Source organism: Chiloscyllium plagiosum, unplaced genomic scaffold, assembly GCF_037043375.1.
Source record: "Chiloscyllium plagiosum isolate Xiang-an unplaced genomic scaffold, Cpla_swu_hap1 HiC_scaffold_46, whole genome shotgun sequence".
Taxonomy (NCBI): domain Eukaryota; kingdom Metazoa; phylum Chordata; class Chondrichthyes; order Orectolobiformes; family Hemiscylliidae; genus Chiloscyllium; species Chiloscyllium plagiosum.
The window spans coordinates 12,129,280-12,151,003 of NW_028270184.1; the positions used below are offsets into that span (position 1 = coordinate 12,129,280).

At 60.1% G+C, this 21,724-nt stretch overlaps 1 protein-coding gene across 3 annotated transcripts in view; it reads right to left on the reverse strand.

The window, feature by feature from the left end:
- The window catches only part of LOC122543886 (pyruvate carboxylase, mitochondrial-like), a 931,966-nt gene that overhangs the window by 13,804 nt on the left and 896,438 nt on the right, over positions 1-21,724 (reverse strand). For all 3 annotated transcript variants that reach the window (XM_087983758.1, XM_087983759.1, XM_087983757.1), the window contains one exon: positions 20,987-21,127. In XM_087983758.1, coding sequence (XP_087839884.1) covers positions 20,987-21,127 — 141 coding nt within the window. The remainder of the gene's footprint in view (positions 1-20,986; positions 21,128-21,724) is intronic.

The window sequence follows — 21,724 nt, forward strand, 5'->3', positions numbered from 1 at the left end:
AGCACTGACCCTCCGACAGTGTGGCGTTCCCTCAGTATTGACCCTCTGACAGTGCAGCACTCCCTCAGCACTGACCCTCTGACAGTGTGGCACTCCCTCAGCACTGACCCTCTGACAGTGTGGCACTCCCTCAGCACTGACCCTCTGACAGTGTGGCACTCCCTCAGCACTGACCCTCTGACAGTGCGGCAATCCCTCAGTACTGACCCTCCGACAGTGTGGCACTCCCTCAGCACTGACCCTCTGACAGTGTGGCACTCCCTCAGTACTGACCCTCTGACAATGCGCACTCCCTCAGCACTAACCCTCCGACAGTGCGGCACTCCCTCAGTACTGACCCTCTGACAGTGCGCACTCCCTCAGCACTGACCCTCCGACAGTGCGGCACTCCCTCAGCACTGACCCTCCGACAGTGTGGCACTCCCTCAGCACTGACCCTCTGACAGTGTGGCACTCCCTCAGTGCTGACCCTCTGACAGTGCGGCACTCCCTCAGTGCTGACCCTCAGACAGTGCAGTGCCCCCTCAGTACTGACCCTCCGACAGTGCGGCGTTCCCTCAGCACTGACCCTCTGACAGAGCAGCACTCCCTCAGTACTGACCCTCTGACAGTGCGGCACTCCCTCACCACTGACCCTCTGACAGTGCAGCACTCCCTCAGTACTGACCCTCCAACTGTGCAGCACTCCCTCAGCACTGACCCTCCGACAGTGCGGCACTCCCTCAGTACTGACCCTCTGACAACACAGCACTTCCTCAGTACTGACCCTCTGACAGTGCGGCATTCCCTCAGCACTGACCCTCCGACAGTGAGGCACTCCCTTAGTGCTGACCCTCTGACAGTGCGGCACTCCCTCAGTACTGACCCTCCGACAGTGCGGCACTCCCTCAGCACTGACCCTCAGACAGTGCAGTGCCCCCTCAGTACTGACCCTCTGACAGAGCAGCACTCCCTCAGTACTGACCCTCTGACAGTGCAGCACTCCTTCAGTACTGACCCTCTGACAGTGCAGTGCCCCCTCAGTACTGACCCTCTGACAGAGCAGCACTCCCTCAGTACTGACTCTCTGACAGTGCGGCACTCCCTCAGCACTGACCCTCTGACAGTGCGGCACTCCCTCAGCACTGACCCTCCGACAGTGCAGCACTCCCTCAGTCCTGACCCTCCGACAGTGCGGCGTTCCCTCAGTATTGACCCACCGACAGTGCAGCACTCCCTCAGTACTGATCCTCCGACAGTGCAGCACTCCCCCAGTACTGACCCTCTGACAGTGCGGCACTCCCTCAGTACTGACCCTCCGACAGTGCGGCACTCCCTCAGCACTGACCCTCTGACAGTGTGGCACTCCCTCAGCACTGACCCTCTGACAGTGCGGCACTCCCCAGTACTGACCCTCCGACAGTGTGGCACTCCCTCAGCACTGACCCTCCGACAGTGTGGCACTCCCTCAGTACTGACCCTCTGACAGTGCAGCACTCCCTCAGTACTGACCCTCCGACAGTGCGGCACTCCCCAGTACTGACCCTCCGACAGTGCGGCACTCCCTCAGTACTGACCCTCCGACAGTGCGGCGCTCCCTCAGTACTGACCCTCTGACAGTGCGGCGCTCCCTCAGTACTGACCCTCCGACAGTGCGGCACTCCCTCAGCACTGACCCTCTGATAGTGCGGCATTCCCTCAGTACTGACCCTCCAACTGGGCGGCACGGTGGCACAGTGGTTAGCACTGCTGCCTCACAGAGCCAGAGACCCAGGTTCAATTCCCGCCTCAGGTGACTGACTGTGTGGAGTTTGCACGTTCTGCCCGTGTCTGCGTGGGGTTTCCTCCGGGTGCTCCGGTTTCCTCCCACAATCCAAAGATGTGCAGGTCAGGTGAATTGGCCATGCTAAATTGCCCGTAGTGTTAGGTAAGGGGTAAATGCAGGGGTATGGGTGGTTTGCGCTTCGGCGGGGCGGTGTGGACTTGTTGGGCCGAAGGGCCTGTTTCCATACTGTAAGTAATCTAATCTAAACTCCCTCAGTACGGACCCTCTGACAGTGTGGCAATCCCTCAGTACTGACCCTCTGACAGTGTGGCACTCCCTCAGCACTGACCCTCTGACAGTGCGGCGTTCCCTCAGCACTGACCCTCTGACAGTGTGGCACTCCCTCAGCACTGACCCTCTGACAGTGCGGCAATCCCTCAGTACTGACCCTCCGACAGTGTGGCACTCCCTCAGCACTGACCCTCTGACAGTGTGGCACTCCCTCAGCACTGACCCTCTGACAGTGCGGCAATCCCTCAGTACTGACCCTCTGACAGTGTGGCACTCCCTCAGCACTGACCCTCCGACAGTGTGGGACTCCCTCAGCACTGACCCTCTGACAGTGTGGCACTCCCTCAGCACTGACCCTCTGACAGTGCGGCGTTCCCTCAGTATTGACCCTCTGACAGTGCAGCACTCCCTCAGCACTGACCCTCTGACAGTGTGGCACTCCCTCAGCACTGACCCTCTGACAGTGTGGCACTCCCTCAGCACTGACCCTCTGACAGTGCGGCAATCCCTCAGCACTGACCCTCTGACAGTGTGGCACTCCCTCAGCACTGACCCTCTGACAGTGCGGCACTCCCTCAGTACTGACCCTCTGACAATGCGCACTCCCTCAGCACTGACCCTCCGACAGTGCGGCACTCCCTCAGTACTGACCCTCTGACAGTGCGCACTCCCTCAGCACTGACCCTCCGACAGTGCGGCACTCCCTCAGCACTGACCCTCCGACAGTGTGGCACTCCCTCAGCACTGACCCTCTGACAGTGTGGCACTCCCTCAGCACTGACCCTCTGACAGTGCGGCACTCCCCAGTACTGACCCTCCGACAGTGTGGCACTCCCTCAGCACTGACCCTCCGACAGTGTGGCACTCCCTCAGTACTGACCCTCTGACAGTGCAGCACTCCCTCAGTACTGACCCTCCGACAGTGCGGCACTCCCCAGTACTGACCCTCCGACAGTGCGGCACTCCCTCAGTACTGACCCTCCGACAGTGCGGCGCTCCCTCAGCACTGACCCTCTGACAGTGCGGCAATCCCTCAGTACTGACCCTCTGACAGTGTGGCACTCCCTCAGCACTGACCCTCCGACAGTGTGGCGTTCCCTCAGTATTGACCCTCTGACAGTGCAGCACTCCCTCAGCACTGACCCTCTGACAGTGTGGCACTCCCTCAGCACTGACCCTCTGACAGTGTGGCACTCCCTCAGCACTGACCCTCTGACAGTGTGGCACTCCCTCAGCACTGACCCTCTGACAGTGCGGCAATCCCTCAGTACTGACCCTCCGACAGTGTGGCACTCCCTCAGCACTGACCCTCTGACAGTGTGGCACTCCCTCAGTACTGACCCTCTGACAATGCGCACTCCCTCAGCACTAACCCTCCGACAGTGCGGCACTCCCTCAGTACTGACCCTCTGACAGTGCGCACTCCCTCAGCACTGACCCTCCGACAGTGCGGCACTCCCTCAGCACTGACCCTCCGACAGTGTGGCACTCCCTCAGCACTGACCCTCTGACAGTGTGGCACTCCCTCAGCACTGACCCTCTGACAGTGCGGCACTCCCCAGTACTGACCCTCCGACAGTGTGGCACTCCCTCAGCACTGACCCTCCGACAGTGTGGCACTCCCTCAGTACTGACCCTCTGACAGTGCAGCACTCCCTCAGTACTGACCCTCCGACAGTGCGGCACTCCCCAGTACTGACCCTCCGACAGTGCGGCACTCCCTCAGTACTGACCCTCCGACAGTGCGGCGCTCCCTCAGTACTGACCCTCTGACAGTGCGGCGCTCCCTCAGTACTGACCCTCCGACAGTGCGGCACTCCCTCAGCACTGACCCTCTGATAGTGCGGCATTCCCTCAGTACTGACCCTCCAACTGGGCGGCACGGTGGCACAGTGGTTAGCACTGCTGCCTCACAGAGCCAGAGACCCAGGTTCAATTCCCGCCTCAGGTGACTGACTGTGTGGAGTTTGCACGTTCTGCCCATGTCTGCGTGGGGTTTCCTCCGGGTGCTCCGGTTTCCTCCCACAATCCAAAGATGTGCAGGTCAGGTGAATTGGCCATGCTAAATTGCCCGTAGTGTTAGGTAAGGGGTAAATGCAGGGGTATGGGTGGTTTGCGCTTCGGCGGGGCGGTGTGGACTTGTTGGGCCGAAGGGCCTGTTTCCATACTGTAAGTAATCTAATCTAAACTCCCTCAGTACGGACCCTCTGACAGTGTGGCAATCCCTCAGTACTGACCCTCTGACAGTGTGGCACTCCCTCAGCACTGACCCTCTGACAGTGCGGCGTTCCCTCAGCACTGACCCTCTGACAGTGTGGCACTCCCTCAGCACTGACCCTCTGACAGTGCGGCAATCCCTCAGTACTGACCCTCCGACAGTGTGGCACTCCCTCAGCACTGACCCTCTGACAGTGTGGCACTCCCTCAGCACTGACCCTCTGACAGTGCGGCAATCCCTCAGTACTGACCCTCTGACAGTGTGGCACTCCCTCAGCACTGACCCTCCGACAGTGTGGGACTCCCTCAGCACTGACCCTCTGACAGTGTGGCACTCCCTCAGCACTGACCCTCTGACAGTGCGGCGTTCCCTCAGTATTGACCCTCTGACAGTGCAGCACTCCCTCAGCACTGACCCTCTGACAGTGTGGCACTCCCTCAGCACTGACCCTCTGACAGTGTGGCACTCCCTCAGCACTGACCCTCTGACAGTGCGGCAATCCCTCAGCACTGACCCTCTGACAGTGTGGCACTCCCTCAGCACTGACCCTCTGACAGTGCGGCACTCCCTCAGTACTGACCCTCTGACAATGCGCACTCCCTCAGCACTGACCCTCCGACAGTGCGGCACTCCCTCAGTACTGACCCTCTGACAGTGCGCACTCCCTCAGCACTGACCCTCCGACAGTGCGGCACTCCCTCAGCACTGACCCTCCGACAGTGTGGCACTCCCTCAGCACTGACCCTCTGACAGTGTGGCACTCCCTCAGCACTGACCCTCTGACAGTGCGGCACTCCCCAGTACTGACCCTCCGACAGTGTGGCACTCCCTCAGCACTGACCCTCCGACAGTGTGGCACTCCCTCAGTACTGACCCTCTGACAGTGCAGCACTCCCTCAGTACTGACCCTCCGACAGTGCGGCACTCCCCAGTACTGACCCTCCGACAGTGTGGCACTCCCTCAGTACTGACCCTCCGACAGTGCGGCGCTCCCTCAGCACTGACCCTCTGACAGTGCGGCAATCCCTCAGTACTGACCCTCTGACAGTGTGGCACTCCCTCAGCACTGACCCTCCGACAGTGTGGCACTCCCTCAGCACTGACCCTCTGACAGTGTGGCACTCCCTCAGCACTGACCCTCTGACAGTGCGGCGTTCCCTCAGTATTGACCCTCTGACAGTGCAGCACTCCCTCAGCACTGACCCTCTGACAGTGTGGCACTCCCTCAGCACGGACCCTCTGACAGTGTGGCACTCCCTCAGCACTGACCCTCTGACAGTGTGGCACTCCCTCAGCACTGACCCTCTGACAGTGCGGCAATCCCTCAGTACTGACCCTCCGACAGTGTGGCACTCCCTCAGCACTGACCCTCTGACAGTGTGGCACTCCCTCAGTACTGACCCTCTGACAATGCGCACTCCCTCAGCACTGACCCTCCGACAGTGCGGCACTCCCTCAGTACTGACCCTCTGACAGTGCGCACTCCCTCAGCACTGACCCTCCGACAGTGCGGCACTCCCTCAGCACTGACCCTCCGACAGTGTGGCACTCCCTCAGCACTGACCCTCTGACAGTGTGGCACTCCCTCAGCACTGACCCTCTGACAGTGCAGCACTCCCCAGTACTGACCCTCCGACAGTGTGGCACTCCCTCAGCACTGACCCTCCGACAGTGTGGCACTCCCTCAGTACTGACCCTCTGACAGTGCAGCACTCCCTCAGTACTGACCCTCCGACAGTGCGGCACTCCCTCAGCACTGACCCTCTGATAGTGCGGCATTCCCTCAGTACTGACCCTCCAACTGGGCGGCACGGTGGCACAGTGGTTAGCACTGCTGCCTCACAGAGCCAGAGACCCAGGTTCAATTCCCGCCTCAGGTGACTGACTGTGTGGAGTTTGCACGTTCTGCCCGTGTCTGCGTGGGGTTTCCTCCGGGTGCTCCGGTTTCCTCCCACAATCCAAAGATGTGCAGGTCAGGTGAATTGGCCATGCTAAATTGCCCGTAGTGTTAGGTAAGGGGTAAATGCAGGGGTATGGGTGGTTTGCGCTTCGGCGGGGCGGTGTGGACTTGTTGGGCCGAAGGGCCTGTTTCCATACTGTAAGTAATCTAATCTAAACTCCCTCAGTACGGACCCTCTGACAGTGTGGCAATCCCTCAGTACTGACCCTCTGACAGTGTGGCACTCCCTCAGCACTGACCCTCTGACAGTGCGGCGTTCCCTCAGCACTGACCCTCTGACAGTGTGGCACTCCCTCAGCACTGACCCTCTGACAGTGCGGCAATCCCTCAGTACTGACCCTCCGACAGTGTGGCACTCCCTCAGCACTGACCCTCTGACAGTGTGGCACTCCCTCAGCACTGACCCTCTGACAGTGCGGCAATCCCTCAGTACTGACCCTCTGACAGTGTGGCACTCCCTCAGCACTGACCCTCCGACAGTGTGGGACTCCCTCAGCACTGACCCTCTGACAGTGTGGCACTCCCTCAGCACTGACCCTCTGACAGTGCGGCGTTCCCTCAGTATTGACCCTCTGACAGTGCAGCACTCCCTCAGCACTGACCCTCTGACAGTGTGGCACTCCCTCAGCACTGACCCTCTGACAGTGTGGCACTCCCTCAGCACTGACCCTCTGACAGTGCGGCAATCCCTCAGCACTGACCCTCTGACAGTGTGGCACTCCCTCAGCACTGACCCTCTGACAGTGCGGCACTCCCTCAGTACTGACCCTCTGACAATGCGCACTCCCTCAGCACTGACCCTCCGACAGTGCGGCACTCCCTCAGTACTGACCCTCTGACAGTGCGCACTCCCTCAGCACTGACCCTCCGACAGTGCGGCACTCCCTCAGCACTGACCCTCCGACAGTGTGGCACTCCCTCAGCACTGACCCTCTGACAGTGTGGCACTCCCTCAGCACTGACCCTCTGACAGTGCGGCACTCCCCAGTACTGACCCTCCGACAGTGTGGCACTCCCTCAGCACTGACCCTCCGACAGTGTGGCACTCCCTCAGTACTGACCCTCTGACAGTGCAGCACTCCCTCAGTACTGACCCTCCGACAGTGCGGCACTCCCCAGTACTGACCCTCCGACAGTGCGGCACTCCCTCAGTACTGACCCTCCGACAGTGCGGCGCTCCCTCAGCACTGACCCTCTGACAGTGCGGCAATCCCTCAGTACTGACCCTCTGACAGTGTGGCACTCCCTCAGCACTGACCCTCCGACAGTGTGGCGTTCCCTCAGTATTGACCCTCTGACAGTGCAGCACTCCCTCAGCACTGACCCTCTGACAGTGTGGCACTCCCTCAGCACTGACCCTCTGACAGTGTGGCACTCCCTCAGCACTGACCCTCTGACAGTGTGGCACTCCCTCAGCACTGACCCTCTGACAGTGCGGCAATCCCTCAGTACTGACCCTCCGACAGTGTGGCACTCCCTCAGCACTGACCCTCTGACAGTGTGGCACTCCCTCAGTACTGACCCTCTGACAATGCGCACTCCCTCAGCACTAACCCTCCGACAGTGCGGCACTCCCTCAGTACTGACCCTCTGACAGTGCGCACTCCCTCAGCACTGACCCTCCGACAGTGCGGCACTCCCTCAGCACTGACCCTCCGACAGTGTGGCACTCCCTCAGCACTGACCCTCTGACAGTGTGGCACTCCCTCAGCACTGACCCTCTGACAGTGCGGCACTCCCCAGTACTGACCCTCCGACAGTGTGGCACTCCCTCAGCACTGACCCTCCGACAGTGTGGCACTCCCTCAGTACTGACCCTCTGACAGTGCAGCACTCCCTCAGTACTGACCCTCCGACAGTGCGGCACTCCCCAGTACTGACCCTCCGACAGTGCGGCACTCCCTCAGTACTGACCCTCCGACAGTGCGGCGCTCCCTCAGTACTGACCCTCTGACAGTGCGGCGCTCCCTCAGTACTGACCCTCCGACAGTGCGGCACTCCCTCAGCACTGACCCTCTGATAGTGCGGCATTCCCTCAGTACTGACCCTCCAACTGGGCGGCACGGTGGCACAGTGGTTAGCACTGCTGCCTCACAGAGCCAGAGACCCAGGTTCAATTCCCGCCTCAGGTGACTGACTGTGTGGAGTTTGCACGTTCTGCCCATGTCTGCGTGGGGTTTCCTCCGGGTGCTCCGGTTTCCTCCCACAATCCAAAGATGTGCAGGTCAGGTGAATTGGCCATGCTAAATTGCCCGTAGTGTTAGGTAAGGGGTAAATGCAGGGGTATGGGTGGTTTGCGCTTCGGCGGGGCGGTGTGGACTTGTTGGGCCGAAGGGCCTGTTTCCATACTGTAAGTAATCTAATCTAAACTCCCTCAGTACGGACCCTCTGACAGTGTGGCAATCCCTCAGTACTGACCCTCTGACAGTGTGGCACTCCCTCAGCACTGACCCTCTGACAGTGCGGCGTTCCCTCAGCACTGACCCTCTGACAGTGTGGCACTCCCTCAGCACTGACCCTCTGACAGTGCGGCAATCCCTCAGTACTGACCCTCCGACAGTGTGGCACTCCCTCAGCACTGACCCTCTGACAGTGTGGCACTCCCTCAGCACTGACCCTCTGACAGTGCGGCAATCCCTCAGTACTGACCCTCTGACAGTGTGGCACTCCCTCAGCACTGACCCTCCGACAGTGTGGGACTCCCTCAGCACTGACCCTCTGACAGTGTGGCACTCCCTCAGCACTGACCCTCTGACAGTGCGGCGTTCCCTCAGTATTGACCCTCTGACAGTGCAGCACTCCCTCAGCACTGACCCTCTGACAGTGTGGCACTCCCTCAGCACTGACCCTCTGACAGTGTGGCACTCCCTCAGCACTGACCCTCTGACAGTGCGGCAATCCCTCAGCACTGACCCTCTGACAGTGTGGCACTCCCTCAGCACTGACCCTCTGACAGTGCGGCACTCCCTCAGTACTGACCCTCTGACAATGCGCACTCCCTCAGCACTGACCCTCCGACAGTGCGGCACTCCCTCAGTACTGACCCTCTGACAGTGCGCACTCCCTCAGCACTGACCCTCCGACAGTGCGGCACTCCCTCAGCACTGACCCTCCGACAGTGTGGCACTCCCTCAGCACTGACCCTCTGACAGTGTGGCACTCCCTCAGCACTGACCCTCTGACAGTGCGGCACTCCCCAGTACTGACCCTCCGACAGTGTGGCACTCCCTCAGCACTGACCCTCCGACAGTGTGGCACTCCCTCAGTACTGACCCTCTGACAGTGCAGCACTCCCTCAGTACTGACCCTCCGACAGTGCGGCACTCCCCAGTACTGACCCTCCGACAGTGTGGCACTCCCTCAGTACTGACCCTCCGACAGTGCGGCGCTCCCTCAGCACTGACCCTCTGACAGTGCGGCAATCCCTCAGTACTGACCCTCTGACAGTGTGGCACTCCCTCAGCACTGACCCTCCGACAGTGTGGCACTCCCTCAGCACTGACCCTCTGACAGTGTGGCACTCCCTCAGCACTGACCCTCTGACAGTGCGGCGTTCCCTCAGTATTGACCCTCTGACAGTGCAGCACTCCCTCAGCACTGACCCTCTGACAGTGTGGCACTCCCTCAGCACGGACCCTCTGACAGTGTGGCACTCCCTCAGCACTGACCCTCTGACAGTGTGGCACTCCCTCAGCACTGACCCTCTGACAGTGCGGCAATCCCTCAGTACTGACCCTCCGACAGTGTGGCACTCCCTCAGCACTGACCCTCTGACAGTGTGGCACTCCCTCAGTACTGACCCTCTGACAATGCGCACTCCCTCAGCACTGACCCTCCGACAGTGCGGCACTCCCTCAGTACTGACCCTCTGACAGTGCGCACTCCCTCAGCACTGACCCTCCGACAGTGCGGCACTCCCTCAGCACTGACCCTCCGACAGTGTGGCACTCCCTCAGCACTGACCCTCTGACAGTGTGGCACTCCCTCAGCACTGACCCTCTGACAGTGCAGCACTCCCCAGTACTGACCCTCCGACAGTGTGGCACTCCCTCAGCACTGACCCTCCGACAGTGTGGCACTCCCTCAGTACTGACCCTCTGACAGTGCAGCACTCCCTCAGTACTGACCCTCCGACAGTGCGGCACTCCCTCAGCACTGACCCTCTGATAGTGCGGCATTCCCTCAGTACTGACCCTCCAACTGGGCGGCACGGTGGCACAGTGGTTAGCACTGCTGCCTCACAGAGCCAGAGACCCAGGTTCAATTCCCGCCTCAGGTGACTGACTGTGTGGAGTTTGCACGTTCTGCCCGTGTCTGCGTGGGGTTTCCTCCGGGTGCTCCGGTTTCCTCCCACAATCCAAAGATGTGCAGGTCAGGTGAATTGGCCATGCTAAATTGCCCGTAGTGTTAGGTAAGGGGTAAATGCAGGGGTATGGGTGGTTTGCGCTTCGGCGGGGCGGTGTGGACTTGTTGGGCCGAAGGGCCTGTTTCCATACTGTAAGTAATCTAATCTAAACTCCCTCAGTACGGACCCTCTGACAGTGTGGCAATCCCTCAGTACTGACCCTCTGACAGTGTGGCACTCCCTCAGCACTGACCCTCTGACAGTGCGGCGTTCCCTCAGCACTGAACCTCTGACAGTGTGGCACTCCCTCAGCACTGACCCTCTGACAGTGCGGCAATCCCTCAGTACTGACCCTCCGACAGTGTGGCACTCCCTCAGCACTGACCCTCTGACAGTGTGGCACTCCCTCAGCACTGACCCTCTGACAGTGCGGCAATCCCTCAGTACTGACCCTCTGACAGTGTGGCACTCCCTCAGCACTGACCCTCCGACAGTGTGGGACTCCCTCAGCACTGACCCTCTGACAGTGTGGCACTCCCTCAGCACTGACCCTCTGACAGTGCGGCGTTCCCTCAGTATTGACCCTCTGACAGTGCAGCACTCCCTCAGCACTGACCCTCTGACAGTGTGGCACTCCCTCAGCACTGACCCTCTGACAGTGTGGCACTCCCTCAGCACTGACCCTCTGACAGTGCGGCAATCCCTCAGCACTGACCCTCTGACAGTGTGGCACTCCCTCAGCACTGACCCTCTGACAGTGCGGCACTCCCTCAGTACTGACCCTCTGACAATGCGCACTCCCTCAGCACTGACCCTCCGACAGTGCGGCACTCCCTCAGTACTGACCCTCTGACAGTGCGCACTCCCTCAGCACTGACCCTCCGACAGTGCGGCACTCCCTCAGCACTGACCCTCCGACAGTGTGGCACTCCCTCAGCACTGACCCTCTGACAGTGTGGCACTCCCTCAGCACTGACCCTCTGACAGTGCGGCACTCCCCAGTACTGACCCTCCGACAGTGTGGCACTCCCTCAGCACTGACCCTCCGACAGTGTGGCACTCCCTCAGTACTGACCCTCTGACAGTGCAGCACTCCCTCAGTACTGACCCTCCGACAGTGCGGCACTCCCCAGTACTGACCCTCCGACAGTGCGGCACTCCCTCAGTACTGACCCTCCGACAGTGCGGCGCTCCCTCAGCACTGACCCTCTGACAGTGCGGCAATCCCTCAGTACTGACCCTCTGACAGTGTGGCACTCCCTCAGCACTGACCCTCCGACAGTGTGGCGTTCCCTCAGTATTGACCCTCTGACAGTGCAGCACTCCCTCAGCACTGACCCTCTGACAGTGTGGCACTCCCTCAGCACTGACCCTCTGACAGTGTGGCACTCCCTCAGCACTGACCCTCTGACAGTGTGGCACTCCCTCAGCACTGACCCTCTGACAGTGCGGCAATCCCTCAGTACTGACCCTCCGACAGTGTGGCACTCCCTCAGCACTGACCCTCTGACAGTGTGGCACTCCCTCAGTACTGACCCTCTGACAATGCGCACTCCCTCAGCACTAACCCTCCGACAGTGCGGCACTCCCTCAGTACTGACCCTCTGACAGTGCGCACTCCCTCAGCACTGACCCTCCGACAGTGCGGCACTCCCTCAGCACTGACCCTCCGACAGTGTGGCACTCCCTCAGCACTGACCCTCTGACAGTGTGGCACTCCCTCAGTGCTGACCCTCTGACAGTGCGGCACTCCCTCAGTGCTGACCCTCAGACAGTGCAGTGCCCCCTCAGTACTGACCCTCCGACAGTGCGGCGTTCCCTCAGCACTGACCCTCTGACAGAGCAGCACTCCCTCAGTACTGACCCTCTGACAGTGCGGCACTCCCTCACCACTGACCCTCTGACAGTGCAGCACTCCCTCAGTACTGACCCTCCAACTGTGCAGCACTCCCTCAGCACTGACCCTCCGACAGTGCGGCACTCCCTCAGTACTGACCCTCTGACAACACAGCACTTCCTCAGTACTGACCCTCTGACAGTGCGGCATTCCCTCAGCACTGACCCTCCGACAGTGAGGCACTCCCTTAGTGCTGACCCTCTGACAGTGCGGCACTCCCTCAGTACTGACCCTCCGACAGTGCGGCACTCCCTCAGCACTGACCCTCAGACAGTGCAGTGCCCCCTCAGTACTGACCCTCTGACAGAGCAGCACTCCCTCAGTACTGACCCTCTGACAGTGCAGCACTCCTTCAGTACTGACCCTCTGACAGTGCAGTGCCCCCTCAGTACTGACCCTCTGACAGAGCAGCACTCCCTCAGTACTGACTCTCTGACAGTGCGGCACTCCCTCAGCACTGACCCTCTGACAGTGCGGCACTCCCTCAGCACTGACCCTCCGACAGTGCAGCACTCCCTCAGTCCTGACCCTCCGACAGTGCGGCGTTCCCTCAGTATTGACCCACCGACAGTGCAGCACTCCCTCAGTACTGATCCTCCGACAGTGCAGCACTCCCCCAGTACTGACCCTCTGACAGTGCGGCACTCCCTCAGTACTGACCCTCCGACAGTGCGGCACTCCCTCAGCACTGACCCTCTGACAGTGTGGCACTCCCTCAGCACTGACCCTCTGACAGTGCGGCACTCCCCAGTACTGACCCTCCGACAGTGTGGCACTCCCTCAGCACTGACCCTCCGACAGTGTGGCACTCCCTCAGTACTGACCCTCTGACAGTGCAGCACTCCCTCAGTACTGACCCTCCGACAGTGCGGCACTCCCCAGTACTGACCCTCCGACAGTGCGGCACTCCCTCAGTACTGACCCTCCGACAGTGCGGCGCTCCCTCAGTACTGACCCTCTGACAGTGCGGCGCTCCCTCAGTACTGACCCTCCGACAGTGCGGCACTCCCTCAGCACTGACCCTCTGATAGTGCGGCATTCCCTCAGTACTGACCCTCCAACTGGGCGGCACGGTGGCACAGTGGTTAGCACTGCTGCCTCACAGAGCCAGAGACCCAGGTTCAATTCCCGCCTCAGGTGACTGACTGTGTGGAGTTTGCACGTTCTGCCCGTGTCTGCGTGGGGTTTCCTCCGGGTGCTCCGGTTTCCTCCCACAATCCAAAGATGTGCAGGTCAGGTGAATTGGCCATGCTAAATTGCCCGTAGTGTTAGGTAAGGGGTAAATGCAGGGGTATGGGTGGTTTGCGCTTCGGCGGGGCGGTGTGGACTTGTTGGGCCGAAGGGCCTGTTTCCATACTGTAAGTAATCTAATCTAAACTCCCTCAGTACGGACCCTCTGACAGTGTGGCAATCCCTCAGTACTGACCCTCTGACAGTGTGGCACTCCCTCAGCACTGACCCTCTGACAGTGCGGCGTTCCCTCAGCACTGACCCTCTGACAGTGTGGCACTCCCTCAGCACTGACCCTCTGACAGTGCGGCAATCCCTCAGTACTGACCCTCCGACAGTGTGGCACTCCCTCAGCACTGACCCTCTGACAGTGTGGCACTCCCTCAGCACTGACCCTCTGACAGTGCGGCAATCCCTCAGTACTGACCCTCTGACAGTGTGGCACTCCCTCAGCACTGACCCTCCGACAGTGTGGGACTCCCTCAGCACTGACCCTCTGACAGTGTGGCACTCCCTCAGCACTGACCCTCTGACAGTGCGGCGTTCCCTCAGTATTGACCCTCTGACAGTGCAGCACTCCCTCAGCACTGACCCTCTGACAGTGTGGCACTCCCTCAGCACTGACCCTCTGACAGTGTGGCACTCCCTCAGCACTCATCCTCTGACAGTGCGGCAATCCCTCAGCACTGACCCTCTGACAGTGTGGCACTCCCTCAGCACTGACCCTCTGACAGTGCGGCACTCCCTCAGTACTGACCCTCTGACAATGCGCACTCCCTCAGCACTGACCCTCCGACAGTGCGGCACTCCCTCAGTACTGACCCTCTGACAGTGCGCACTCCCTCAGCACTGACCCTCCGACAGTGCGGCACTCCCTCAGCACTGACCCTCCGACAGTGTGGCACTCCCTCAGCACTGACCCTCTGACAGTGTGGCACTCCCTCAGCACTGACCCTCTGACAGTGCGGCACTCCCCAGTACTGACCCTCCGACAGTGTGGCACTCCCTCAGCACTGACCCTCCGACAGTGTGGCACTCCCTCAGTACTGACCCTCTGACAGTGCAGCACTCCCTCAGTACTGACCCTCCGACAGTGCGGCACTCCCCAGTACTGACCCTCCGACAGTGCGGCACTCCCTCAGTACTGACCCTCCGACAGTGCGGCGCTCCCTCAGCACTGACCCTCTGACAGTGCGGCAATCCCTCAGTACTGACCCTCTGACAGTGTGGCACTCCCTCAGCACTGACCCTCCGACAGTGTGGCGTTCCCTCAGTATTGACCCTCTGACAGTGCAGCACTCCCTCAGCACTGACCCTCTGACAGTGTGGCACTCCCTCAGCACTGACCCTCTGACAGTGTGGCACTCCCTCAGCACTGACCCTCTGACAGTGTGGCACTCCCTCAGCACTGACCCTCTGACAGTGCGGCAATCCCTCAGTACTGACCCTCCGACAGTGTGGCACTCCCTCAGCACTGACCCTCTGACAGTGTGGCACTCCCTCAGTACTGACCCTCTGACAATGCGCACTCCCTCAGCACTAACCCTCCGACAGTGCGGCACTCCCTCAGTACTGACCCTCTGACAGTGCGCACTCCCTCAGCACTGACCCTCCGACAGTGCGGCACTCCCTCAGCACTGACCCTCCGACAGTGTGGCACTCCCTCAGCACTGACCCTCTGACAGTGTGGCACTCCCTCAGCACTGACCCTCTGACAGTGCGGCACTCCCCAGTACTGACCCTCCGACAGTGTGGCACTCCCTCAGCACTGACCCTCCGACAGTGTGGCACTCCCTCAGTACTGACCCTCTGACAGTGCAGCACTCCCTCAGTACTGACCCTCCGACAGTGCGGCACTCCCCAGTACTGACCCTCCGACAGTGCGGCACTCCCTCAGTACTGACCCTCCGACAGTGCGGCGCTCCCTCAGTACTGACCCTCTGACAGTGCGGCGCTCCCTCAGTACTGACCCTCCGACAGTGCGGCACTCCCTCAGCACTGACCCTCTGATAGTGCGGCATTCCCTCAGTACTGACCCTCCAACTGGGCGGCACGGTGGCACAGTGGTTAGCACTGCTGCCTCACAGAGCCAGAGACCCAGGTTCAATTCCCGCCTCAGGTGACTGACTGTGTGGAGTTTGCACGTTCTGCCCGTGTCTGCGTGGGGTTTCCTCCGGGTGCTCCGGTTTCCTCCCACAATCCAAAGATGTGCAGGTCAGGTGAATTGGCCATGCTAAATTGCCCGTAGTGTTAGGTAAGGGGTAAATGCAGGGGTATGGGTGGTTTGCGCTTCGGCGGGGCGGTGTGGACTTGTTGGGCCGAAGGGCCTGTTTCCATACTGTAAGTAATCTAATCTAAACTCCCTCAGTACGGACCCTCTGACAGTGTGGCAATCCCTCAGTACTGACCCTCTGACAGTGTGGCACTCCCTCAGCACTGACCCTCTGACAGTGCGGCGTTCCCTCAGCACTGACCCTCTGACAGTGTGGCACTCCCTCAGCACTGACCCTCTGACAGTGCGGCAATCCCTCAGTACTGACCCTCCGACAGTGTGGCACTCCCTCAGCACTGACCCTCTGACAGTGTGGCACTCCCTCAGCACTGACCCTCTGACAGTGCGGCAATCCCTCAGTACTGACCCTCTGACAGTGTGGCACTCCCTCAGCACTGACCCTCCGACAGTGTGGGACTCCCTCAGCACTGACCCTCTGACAGTGTGGCACTCCCTCAGCACTGACCCTCTGACAGTGCGGCGTTCCCTCAGTATTGACCCTCTGACAGTGCAGCACTCCCTCAGCACTGACCCTCTGACAGTGTGGCACTCCCTCAGCACTGACCCTCTGACAGTGTGGCACTCCCTCAGCACTGACCCTCTGACAGTGCGGCAATCCCTCAGCACTGACCCTCTGACAGTGTGGCACTCCCTCAGCACTGACCCTCTGACAGTGCGGCACTCCCTCAGTACTGACCCTCTGACAATGCGCACTCCCTCAGCACTGACCCTCCGACAGTGCGGCACTCCCTCAGTACTGACCCTCTGACAGTGCGCACTCCCTCAGCACTGACCCTCCGACAGTGCGGCACTCCCTCAGCACTGACCCTCCGACAGTGTGGCACTCCCTCAGCACTGACCCTCTGACAGTGTGGCACTCCCTCAGCACTGACCCTCTGACAGTGCGGCACTCCCCAGTACTGACCCTCCGACAGTGTGGCACTCCCTCAGCACTGACCCTCCGACAGTGTGGCACTCCCTCAGTACTGACCCTCTGACAGTGCAGCACTCCCTCAGTACTGACCCTCCGACAGTGCGGCACTCCCCAGTACTGACCCTCCGACAGTGTGGCACTCCCTCAGTACTGACCCTCCGACAGTGCGGCGCTCCCTCAGCACTGACCCTCTGACAGTGCGGCAATCCCTCAGTACTGACCCTCTGACAGTGTGGCACTCCCTCAGCACTGACCCTCCGACAGTGTGGCACTCCCTCAGCACTGACCCTCTGACAGTGTGGCACTCCCTCAGCACTGACCCTCTGACAGTGCGGCGTTCCCTCAGTATTGACCCTCTGACAGTGCAGCACTCCCTCAGCACTGACCCTCTGACAGTGTGGCACTCCCTCAGCACGGACCCTCTGACAGTGTGGCACTCCCTCAGCACTGACCCTCTGACAGTGTGGCACTCCCTCAGCACTGACCCTCTGACAGTGCGGCAATCCCTCAGTACTGACCCTCCGACAGTGTGGCACTCCCTCAGCACTGACCCTCTGACAGTGTGGCACTCCCTCAGTACTGACCCTCTGACAATGCGCACTCCCTCAGCACTGACCCTCCGACAGTGCGGCACTCCCTCAGTACTGACCCTCTGACAGTGCGCACTCCCTCAGCACTGACCCTCCGACAGTGCGGCACTCCCTCAGCACTGACCCTCCGACAGTGTGGCACTCCCTCAGCACTGACCCTCTGACAGTGTGGCACTCCCTCAGCACTGACCCTCTGACAGTGCAGCACTCCCCAGTACTGACCCTCCGACAGTGTGGCACTCCCTCAGCACTGACCCTCCGACAGTGTGGCACTCCCTCAGTACTGACCCTCTGACAGTGCAGCACTCCCTCAGTACTGACCCTCCGACAGTGCGGCACTCCCCAGTACTGACCCTCCGACAGTGCGGCACTCCCTCAGTACTGACCCTCCGACAGTGCGGCGCTCCCTCAGTACTGACCCTCTGACAGTGCGGCGCTCCCTCAGTACTGACCCTCCGACAGTGCGGCACTCCCTCAGTACTGACCCTCCGACAGTGCAGTACTCCCTCAGTAGTGACCCTCCGACAGTGCAGCACTCCCTCAGTACTGACCCTCCGACAGTGCGGCACTCCCTCAGTACTGTCCCTCCGACAGTGCAGTACTCCCTCAGTAGTGACCCTCCGACAGTGCAGCACTCCCTCAGTACTGACCCTCCGACAGTGCAGTACTCCCTCAGTAGTGACCCTCCGACAGTGCGGCACTCCCTCAGCACTGACCCTCCGACAGTGTGGCACTCCCTCAGTACTGACCCTCTGACAGTGCAGCACTCCCTCAGTACTGACCCTCCGACAGTGCAGTACTCCCTCAGTACTGACCCTCCGACAGTGCGGCACTCCCTCAGCACTGACCCTCCGACAGTGTGGCACTCCCTCAGTACTGACCCTCTGACAGTGCAGCACTCCCTCAGTACTGACCCTCCGACAGTGCGGCGCTCCCTCAGTACTGACCCTCCGACAGTGCGGCACTCCCTCAGCACTGACCCTCCGACAGTGTGGCACTCCCTCAGTACTGACCCTCTGACAGTGCAGCACTCCCTCAGTACTGACCCTCCGACAGTGCGGCGCTCCCTCAGTACTGACCCTCCGACAGTGCGGCACTCCCTCAGCACTGACTCTCTGACAGTGCGGCACTCCCTCAGCACTGACTCTCTGACAGTGCGGCACTCCCTCAGTACTGACCCTCCGACAGTTTGGCACTCCCCAGTACTGACCATCCAACAGTGCGGCACTCCCTCAGTACTGACCCTCTGACAGTGCGGCATTCCCTCAGCACTGACCCTCCGACAGTGCGGCATTCCCTCAGCACTGACCCTCTGACAGTGCGGCACTCCCTCAGTACTGACCCTCTGACAGTGCGGCATTCCCTCAGCACTGACCCTCCGACAGTGCGGCATTCCCTCAGCACTGACCCTCTGACAGTGCGGCACTCCCTCAGCACTGACCCTCCGACAGTGCGGCACTCCCTCAGTACTGACCATCTGAGAGGGCTGTTCTGATGGTGGTTTTAGTGCGGACTCTCTCACTTTGCCAGCTGGACTCCAGACCAGAGTGAGACCCATTGGACTGTAGATAGTGACAATGCACTTTCGCCGGGGAAGGGGGGAGAACTGCCTGTTCCATGGTTGGGCACCAGGTGGCAGCGGAGCACCAGGACAGTGGTGCTCCTGTTCCCTGGGGAAGGGAGAGCCCGCTGTGAGCTGTTTCTCTGTTTCTCTGTCTTTGTGCCTGAGGTTTGAACCTGCTCCAAGCCCCAGCACCTCAGCACTCATCATGTCCCTGCCTGTGCACACACTGCCTGTGCACACACTGCCTGTGGACACACTGCCTGTGGACACACTGCCTGTGGACGGTATTACTGTCTGTAAAACACACACTGAAACCAACCACTCACAGATGGCTGCTCCTCGCTGCGAGTGGGATATCTCTCGCCTGGTGCAACAGTGCAAAATCAAATACAGGCCATGAATACAAGGGCAGGTGGAGGCCATTCAGCCCCTCTAACTGAATCTATCATTCTAACAGAATTTGGCCAATTAGTGGTATATCCTCCCGCCCGCTTGGAAATTCTTTATCCATGATTTCTAATCTTTTCAGAACCTCATCTCTATAAACGCCCCCAGGCCCTACACGCCCTCCCTGTCTCTGTCATCCCCTCCAGCCACTACACCCCCTCCCTATCCCAGTCACCCCCTCCAGCCGCTACAGCCCCTCCCTATCTCTGTCACCCCCTCCAGCCTCTACGCCCCCTCCCTATCCCTGTAACCTCCTACAGCCCCTACACCCCCTCCCTATATCTGTCACCCCCTCCAGCCCCTACACCCCCTCCCTATCCCTGTAACCTCCTACAGCCCCTACACCCCCTCCCTATCTCTGTCACCCCCTCCAGCCCCTACACACCCTCCCTATCTCTGTCACCCCCTCCAGCCCCTACACCCCCTCCCTATCTCTGTAAACCCCTCCAGCCCCTAAACCCCTCCCTATCTCTGTGACCCTCCAGCCCCTACTCCCCCTCCCTATCTCTGTAACACCCTCCGGCCCCTACACGCCCTCCCTATCTCTGTAACCCCCTCCAGCCCCTCCCTATCTCTTTGACCCCCTCCAGCCCCTCCCTATCTCTGTAACTCCCTCCAGCCCCTCCCTATCTCTGTGACCCCCTCCAGCCCCTACACCTCCTCCCTACCCTCCGGCCCCTACACGCCCTCCCTATCTCTGTAACCCCCTCTACCCCCTTCCTATCTCTGTGACCCTCTCTAGCCCCTCCCTATCTCCGTAACCCCCTCCAGCCCCTACTCAATGCGACAATGACTGATCTATGTATATACTCCATAAAGCTGCCTTTGGCCCATATTGCTGAAAGCTTTAGCTTTGACAAAAATGTATCTATCGCCGCTCTCAGATTGGATTTAAGTGGGATCCTGTTGGTTCTCCCTCTCCAGCAACCAATCAGCTTCATCCCCTGATCCCTGTCGTCCCTTGCAATAAGTTCCCCTTCTATCGAGATCCTGGGGTTTACCATTGACCATATGTTCAACTGGATCCGTCATATTAACACAGGCGACAACACCGGGTCAGAAACTGGGAATACTGCGGTGAGTAACTCCCCTCCTCAGAACCGGTCCACCATCAACAGGTCAGGAGGGTGAGGATTGGAGGGGGAGAGGGGGGGGGGGGCAGCTCCAACACTCCAGGACAAAGCAGCCCCCGCTCAACACCCCCCTCCCTCCATCCCCGACGCTCAGTAGCAGCACTGTGTGCCATCTACACGATGCCCTGCAGAAATTCACCAAAGATCCTCAGGCAGCATCTTCCAAACCCACGGCCACTTCCATCGGGAAGGAGGTGGGAACACTAGCCCTTGCATTTTCCCCCCTGAGCCACCCACCGTCCAGACTTGGGCACTGTTCTTCCATCCCTCGGTTTGAGCTGCAGTAGCGCCTCCATTCAGAGGAGCGTGTCGGAGCCTCTATTCCCCCCACCCCCCGTCCCCCGCCGCGCGGCCCACTCACCTTCATAGCCTGAGTGTCCTTGACCAGCACTGAGCGAAGTTGACCATTCATCTCAAAGAACACTTCCCTCTGCCCGGCCATGTTCAGGTCTCCCAGCGCAAGGGCTTTAATGTGGAGCGTCTTCCCTCTCTCCAGCTCAACCTGGAAAGGAAAGGTCACGTCAAACAACCTGCTGTGAGTATCCTGCACTTCCCTGGGTGTGCGGCTCCTGTGCTCAGACAGATGTGACCTGCTGTCTCTCCTAACGGCGATCTCTCCACCAATTTGGCGTTGTTCCTCTCTCTAGTCTCTTTCTCGTTGTCCACAATCGCAACTTCAACCCCATTTCTTTTTTTTTTAAAGAGTCATAGAGGTCGACAGCTTTGAAATCAGGCCCTTCGGCCCAACCTTTCCATGCTGCCCAGTCCCACTTGACTGCGTTTGATCCCATCCTGGTCCAAATGTTTCTTCAAGTGACAGAATTTCCCTCACCTCCACCACCACCTGCAGGAGAAAGTGGGGACTGCAGATGCTGGAGATCAGCGTCGAGACCGCTGGAAAAGCACAGCAGGTCAGGCAGCATCCGAGGAGCAGGAGAGTCAATGTTTCGGGCATAAGCCCTTCTTCAGGAATGTGTCGACTCTCCTGCTCCTCGGATGCTGCCTGACCGGCTGTGCTTTTCCAGCGTCACACTGTTGGACTCCAACACGACCCATGCCAGTCAGTTCCAGACACTCGACCACCCTGGGTGTGCAAAGG